At 33.8% G+C, this 7905-nt stretch overlaps 1 protein-coding gene across 1 annotated transcript; it reads left to right on the top strand.

The window, feature by feature from the left end:
• The first annotated feature begins 1487 nt into the window (after positions 1-1487).
• LOC145112014 (uncharacterized) lies at positions 1488-7462 on the top strand. Its single transcript, XM_079048228.1, has 17 exons — positions 1488-1615; positions 2372-2425; positions 2514-3408; positions 3786-4018; positions 4122-4245; positions 4674-4745; positions 5013-5111; positions 5191-5232; positions 5318-5398; positions 5490-5540; positions 5698-5779; positions 5881-5975; positions 6154-6225; positions 6318-6434; positions 6622-6690; positions 6823-6889; positions 7011-7462. Exons 1-17 carry the CDS (start codon positions 1488-1490, stop codon positions 7112-7114), a joined length of 2385 nt encoding a protein of 794 aa, XP_078904354.1. The 3' UTR covers positions 7115-7462.
• The last annotated feature ends 443 nt before the right edge of the window (positions 7463-7905 follow it).

Here is a 7905-nt window from a genome sequence, read left to right as displayed (position 1 = left end):
AACCACACTAATGTTGGATTTGATGGTTCTCAAAAGGTGATTCATTTTGTTTATTAATAGTATGTCAAATAAAATAGTTGGATTTTAATCTAGTTGGTTGTAAATTTTATTTTGCAGGTTTTGCCATTTTGGTTGAGCATATGTGGCTATTTGTGTGTATGTGGCGGTTCGAATCTAAATTGTTGATTGTATTTGTAATCAATATTTAGTTTTGATGATTAGACAACATTGTAGAATAATTTTCGATGATATAATATATCTATAAAACTGATGTAACTATTATATTTATATTTACAACATTTTTATATATTTTTATGAATATTATAATTGAAAATATGGATTTTGTTGAATATTTTTATCATACTGAATGTGCTTTGGAATCTATTGCTACGAGACAAATTGTTGATGAACAAACAACTACGAAATTTGCTATGGAACAAACGGCTAAGGAATTTGCTACGGAACAGACGGCTACGAAATTCGCTACGGAACAGACGGCTACAAAATTTTCTACGGAACAGACAACTACAAAATTTGCTACGGAACACACAACTAGGGAATTTGTTACGGAACAAAAGGCTACGAAATTTGTTACGGAATACACGACTACAAGATTTACTATGGAACACACGACTACAGAATTTGTTACAGAACACACGGCTACGGACCAGATGGCTACAGAATTTGCTACGGAACAAAAAGCTACAGAATTTGCCACGGAAAAGTAGCTACAAAATTTTCTATGGAACTTAAATTGCAACGAAATAGATGTCGTTGAAACTGTCATAGCAAAATTGCTACGGAATTATAATTCCGTAGCTAAATGTTTCGCTACAAGAAATAAAGCTATGGAGTCTAATTGATAAATTGTGTAACAAATTTCGTAGTTATTCAGCTTTAGCTATGGAATTTCAGCTTTTTGCTATGAAATTTTTCCGTAGCTAAATTGAAATTTTGTTGTAGTGAAGGTTCCCTTGTTGCTTCATATCACTCCCAAGTGCTCCAAACCTCTTATAGGTGCTCCAAACCCCCTTCTGTATGACCCGTTCCTTTGACACTTAATCAATTCCTTTGACACTTGATCCGTTCCTTTGTCAGGCGATCCATTCCTTTCTCAGATGATTCGTTCCTTTTGTCACATGCTCCATGAACCCTAAGTGCTCCATCGAGTTCCAAATGCTCCAAATGCTCCAAATGCTCCACGAACATGATCCAAATGCTCGAGTCACATTTAACATCAACGTTTTTATCATGCACTGGACAAGCAATCTTGTGCTTTCAACCATGTACTGACCCCAAGAATGTTTCTGATTGCCTGATTAGGCCACCTTCTTCCCTATCCTCTAACTGCCACATTACACCACCATCGCCTCTAGATGCCTGACTACAACACCATCACCTGATTTCCTGACTTCATCCCCCCGTCAAAAAGCTTTGCGTCTATTACCACATTTTCGGAATCAGAGCATCAATTAAAAACATTTTTGATGGCCACCAAAGACGGAGAAAACGAATGGGAAGGAAGGTGGGGAGTACCTATTCTCCGATTTAGAGAGAAAGACGATGAGAAGAGTGGTCCGGAGAGAGAGAACAAGAAGAAAGAAGTGGGGATGGGGTGGGTAGGAGTTTATTTATTTATTAATTTTTAATAATTAAATATAATTTAAGAAAAAGATAAAAGAAATTAAGAAAGGGCATTTAACTCATTTTGTCTGGCTCAAAGACCATTGGTGCAAGTTGTAGAAACCACAGAGACCATTCATGCAAGTTTAGAAACCACGAGGGCCATTTGTATAAAAAAAATTAACAGATACTGAGTTTGTGACATTTGATAAACCATAAGGACAATTTTATAGTTGTCATAATTTTATATAACAAATTAGTGTTAGAAATTGCTATCTAATAATTAATATAAATAACTTAATTATTTTTAAATTGTACTTATCAAATTTTAATTTATATAATTTATTTTTGCGATGCATGTATATTTATTTTGTTCTATAGGTTCAATGATTGAAACTTAATTTATTTATTTAATTTTTTTTGAAACAGCTGATTATTTCTTTGTATGTATGGAGTAGTTGGATGAATAATGGAGACTGGACCAATAATCAACGGGAATCAAATAAGGTTTTGTCTCATTCTCATATGTACGAGATTTTAACCATATGTCGATCAACTTTTATAATTACAAAAGTTAATTGAAAAAGATCAGATATAATGGTTGCATTTAATATTTTTTAATAGATGAATTAAAAACACATGACATTTTTCCAAGTCTAGTCTATGAAACGGCTGTCAAGTCTCCATTTTTTTTCACCCTCACATCAATTGTTGACTTTTTCAGTTTTTTCTACCAGTCTATCTGAAGTCTGTACTTTCCACAATCCACATCTCCTGGCGCCGTCGCTGCATCACCATTCTCGTACTTGCTACGTCCTCCAACTTTAATTCTTTGTAGGCGTTAGTCGTATTTCCTATTTTTGATTGATCATCAAAATGATGTCTATTAGAAAACAGTTCGAACACCTCAGAATACAATTAGAAGCTATAATATCAACAACCAACAATTTTGCTGAAGATAAATGCATCGGAAAAGGAGGATTTGGGAAAGTGTACGAGGGCGAACTCGTCCATTCGAGGGGCCATGCCACGGTTGCCTTAAAACGTTTAGATCGTGCATTTGGTCAAGGAGATCCTGAATTCTGGAAAGAGATCATTATGCTTTCCCTTTACAGACATGAAAACATTGTCTCCCTCTTAGGGTTTTGTGATGAGAGTGGTGAGAAGATCTTAGTGTACGAATATGCATCAAACAGAAGTCTTGACTTACACCTCAATAGCAATGATCTAACATGGGTTCGACGGCTTAATATATGCATAGGGGTGGCTCGTGGATTAGCATATCTTCATGATCCCGCTGGGAGCCAACAAAGAGTATTACACCGTGATATTAAAAGTTCCAATATATTACTAGATGAAAACTGGAATGCCAAGATCTCAGATTTGGGTCTATCCAAATTTGGTCCAGCTAATCAGCATTATACGTTTATGGTCTCCCGTGCTGTAGGTACGTTTGGGTATTGTGATCCATTGTATGTAGAAACAGGGTTACTAACAAAGGAGTCCGATGTATATTCATTTGGTGTGGTGATGTTTGAAGTTTTGTGTGGGAGGTTGTGTATTGACAACAAGGGTATGCAACAACCTTTTGCTGAATTGGTACGAAAGTGTTACAAAAGGAATAATCTAAGTGGTATTATCTTTAGTTATATAAAGGATGAAATAAATCCTTGTTCGTTGAAGGCATTTATAACAATTGCTTATAGATGTTTGAAAAGGGACGTTGAAAAACGACCAATAACCAACGAGGTTGTGAGAATACTTGAAACTGCTCTGAAGTATCAAGTAAGTTTATTTTTTCCTTGCTAATCACACATTTTTCATCATCAATCTAGTTTAACTTTTCATTATAATTTCCTGAATATGCTAGTACCTAGTAGTAACATGTGGTTGGACAAAAGTGTGATTAACCAAGGACCATGCCACAACCAAAAATATATCTTAATATATAATGAAAATCAAATTATCTTTTATGTCTACATTTCTTTATCATCTTCTTAAACTAGCAACCAATGTGATCCAAATGGTGGGTAGTTGGACCTTTTAGTGCTTTACGTTTGTTAATATATGATTATATTCTATGCTTTCAAGTGTCATATGATAATACTATTATCAGATTCAGAAATGTTGTATGACTAAATTCACACTTTCTGTTGATTAAGGTTCCACCTCCACCACCACCTCCACTTCCACCTGCACGTTCAAAGAACTATAATGTATCACTGCCACCTCCTCCTCCGGACAACTCTAATGTGCCACTACCACCTCCACATTCTGGTGTAAGTTCTTCAGCTTCTATAAATCAAAGACCTTTAAAGCCCCTCCAACTGATGAAAACCAATGCAAAGGAAGGAAGTTTATGGAATGTGTCTCAAAAACACGGGATCCAATCAAGGTATGCGGATTTGTTGGATGACAATTGCTATTTATTTTATAAAACATATCATATTTTGGTTTAGGTTCAGGAGTAAAAAATGATGAAATTTGTTACTTTATAGGGCTCCTGAAATTGATATAACGGAGCTTGAGAGTCTGTTTTTAACTGCTTCCATGTCAACAGGCGCACACAAGGATATAGGTCAACCAGGTTCCGAAAAGCTAAAACCAGAAAATATTTGTTTGGTTAGTTGATTCAAGATGTACTTTAACTATTATGTTGCATCCTCAAATTTTCACTTCTTTAGTATGTAAACCAAACCATGTAATGAGTTGTTTGGTTTAAATGGAAATATCTGTTTCAGTAAAGAAATAGGGTGAAAAATATCCTAAATTTTGAAGATGCGATATTTGGTGATATGTCGACATGGGATGAATTGACAGTGTCGTATTTCCACCATTTAAATGACCAAGTAATTTAATGCTTAATAAACTCCCTGTACCCTTGAAAGATCCATCTTTGCGTTTAATTACTTCCAATTCCAGCTCCATGTCTAAATCTGAAATAATAACAAAAACATCTAATAACTTCAGTTTTGTAATAAAATCCTTTATTTTCTTTACATAAGTATTGTTAAATCATTTTGATAATTTTTCTTATATTTTCATTTCAGGTTAAACCTTTGAGAGCAAGTACTTGGGAAATCATGCTTGGGAAAATAAATCTACCCCTACCTGATATTATTGTAAGTTCATATTACTATTTTAGGAGATGGACGTTTAAAATTGATAAACCAAGCAAAACCAGAAATCCTATACACGATCTGAACCAAATCATTTATGTACAACACTTTGTTGCAACACTATGCAAGACAGATCGTTCATGATTCATGCCACAATTTGATTTTGTAGCATAAAAAAATTCAAAAGTTCTTGCTGGTTTTATCAAGTTGTAGTTTGCTTTAATCTCAGAGATCTCATTACAACATTAACAAGCTGTGTTTAATTTTCAGAAAGCCATTCTTTCGTTAGACTCTTCTGCAATGAGTGTTCATCAACTTTATAATCTTATCGAGTTTTGTCCTACAAAAGAAGAAATGGAGATAGTAAAGGTACTACTTTCTGCTCTGTTCTTCCCCTTCTTACTTTGTATTCTTCCTATCACTCCTAATAACACATAGAGAATCTCAGAGCTATACAGGATATAAGAAAATGCTTGGACAGTGTGAACAGGTATTCTTAGTCATAAATCGGAAGTATTGTAGAAAGATATAATTTCTTACAAAATGCATTAATTATGATACAATTGGCGTTTTAGTTCTTTTTGGAATGTGCGAAGATACCAAGAATAAAGCCAAAACTACGAGTATTTGCATTCACAATTACTTTTAGCAGTCAGGTGAATATGCTTACAGAATTCTTTTACTATTTGACCAAAGAGTTTTGTCTGTTTTAGCCTGTTTATTGGCTTAAGTTAAAAAAAAATGTAGGTTAACAATTTGAGTGAAAGCCTAACTACAATCAAAGACGCTACTAAAGAGGTAACTTGCATCTCAGATTCTTTAATTTGATATTTCAGTTACAAGTAAAGCTTATACGTACCCACTTAAATGAGAAAGTATCATCGTGGCTTTTAGGCTACCCTGATTCATATTTGCAATATTTTTTCAAAGTCCTAGTTTCATCTGCATGATTTAGATTATGGAATCCACAAAGCTGGTGAAGATAATGCAGATAATTTTCACTATGGGGAATAAATTAAACGCATGCACAACTGAAGGTGCAGTAGGAAACGATTGCTGAAATATTATCATATTTTGAAGGTTATATTTCCTTTCTATGTCTCATGCAATGAGGTACATTATATCATCTACGTTGCAGGATCCACTGGAGGTTTTAGATTAGACAATTTTCGGAATTTGGGATATACATATGCAACGGATAAGAAGATCACTCTCTTGCATTATCTATGCAAGGTATAAATCTTGTTGACTCCAATTTTGTCCTTACACTGGCTATCAGTTTATTAACTAGAAGAAAATTAAAATTATGATATCTACATTCGCTACATATTCAATATAATTTCATGTCTCACTAATTTTAATATGTTTTCATTTTTGGTACTTACATGCTCTACTATTGCTTATTAATTAGGTGGTTGCTGAGCAAACACCAGTGTTATTGGATTTTGACAAGGATCTGATTCACTTGCAATCTGCCTCCATGGTAATTAGAATGCCTTAAAACTAATCAGGTTTCTGTTGTTTGATTGTGAATTGTGATCCTTTTCCATTATGGTATCCACATCAAACCATTAGATACAAATTAAAAGTTGGCATGAGGACAAGTACGCAATAATCAACGGTTTCGAGAAGGCTCAAAATGAATTTGATGCTTCGGATAATGATGGGGATGTGTCAGCTCGATTCCGAGAGGTAAGTACATATTTACTTATTTATTTTTCATGGATCTTTAGTAAAACTGGTTATAGTCATTTTATTGTATTGAAGATAAAACAAAAACGGATTCTGATTGATACTTCATCTGAAATGACTTATATTCGTCGATATTGGTTTTTTTTTTCTTTTGAAAAACTAAATCAATTCTTCAACTGCTGTCCAGGCCTTGAAGAGCTTTCTTGATAGTGCTGATGATCAACTCCCACCTCTTACCTCTTCGTTTAATGAAGTGGTGAGTCTTTTATAGATCTATTAACTCCAAAAAAAAAAAAAACAAAAAAAAAAAAAAAAAAAAAGAAAAAGAGAGAGAGAGAAATATTCGAGTTTACTACTTTACACTGTAACAAGCATACATGTTTTACAGGCTCAGTATGCAGACTCACTTGCGGTATATTTTGGGGAGGATCCCAGTTGTGTTCCTTGGGAGCAAGGTCTGTCTTAGATTTTAGTGTCAATATCTTAATTCTTTATGTAGATAACATATTAAGGTTAATTTTTTGATTAATAGTTTGTATGTGGATATGTGATATTTTATTGGGTTTGTTTTTACAGTTATAACTTCTCTGGTACGTTTTGTTGTGAAATTTAAGAAAGCACACAATGAGAATCTACAGCGGGAAGATTCTGAAATGAAAAAAATTGGAGAAAGTTGTTAAAGAAGAGGGAAGCACCAGTTAATATTGTATTAAAAGAAAGGCTAAATGCATGAAAAACAATGTACTTCAATAATTTTATTAGTTTGTGTATTATTGCATCCTACTTACATTTCATTCTGCTACATCATTGTGGCTAAATTTTTTCTTATTAAGGCATTCTACTTTAAAAACTCAATTGCATTATGGTGTTGTACTTTCAATTTTGTATTTATAAGGGTGGAGGGAGTCCATCCCTCCTACCTTTCCTAAGCCACTTGCCACATAAATTTCTCTCCCCTTTCACTTCCACCTTTCAACCCAGAACACATGGAAACCCATCACTCTCATCCCAACCAACCACTCAATTTTTATTTTAAAAAAAAAATACAAACCAATTAAAATCATACAATATTAATTCACAAACTAATTAAAAACATATAAAACTGTAACAACCGTCAAAATTCGAATCATATGAATAAACTTAGTTGCACGTATAGGTACGACACATGTTAGATTTGGTAGCTCGAGGCTAAGTCATAACCTACTAAAAACGTGTAAACAAGTAGAATCCAAGGATAATGTACTTATGTGAATTCCACAACTACTTTAACTGTAACAACTATCCAAATTCGGGTTATTCATTGACACGGGCATCTTTGTACATTCATGTAGACTCATCATGCACTTGACCTAGAAGTAGAAATTAGGTCAGAGTCTCATAGGAATTTAAGTCAAAGTTGAAACTAGGACTAGTATACTTGATTCATCAATTTCATTTAAATCTCAAAACCACTACATAGAATGCCAATAAT

This window comes from Lactuca virosa, chromosome 5 (assembly GCF_052849685.1).
Source record: "Lactuca virosa cultivar CGN04683 chromosome 5, Lactuca_virosa_CGN04683_v6, whole genome shotgun sequence".
Taxonomy (NCBI): domain Eukaryota; kingdom Viridiplantae; phylum Streptophyta; class Magnoliopsida; order Asterales; family Asteraceae; genus Lactuca; species Lactuca virosa.
The sequence above is the reverse complement of the archived record's forward strand: the minus strand, read 5'-3'. Positions and strand labels throughout refer to the sequence as shown.

Bases quoted from the DNA above. Each gene is read 5' to 3' on its own strand.
- LOC145112014 (XM_079048228.1), top strand. From the start codon at position 1,488: ATGGCCACCAAAGACGGAGAAAACGAATGGGAAGGAAGGTGGGGAGTA. The intron at 5,112-5,190 runs GTACTACTTTCT...AGAGAATCTCAG, and splicing joins AAGAAATGGAGATAGTAAAG to AGCTATACAGGATATAAGAA. The intron at 5,233-5,317 runs GTATTCTTAGTC...TTGGCGTTTTAG, and splicing joins TGCTTGGACAGTGTGAACAG to TTCTTTTTGGAATGTGCGAA.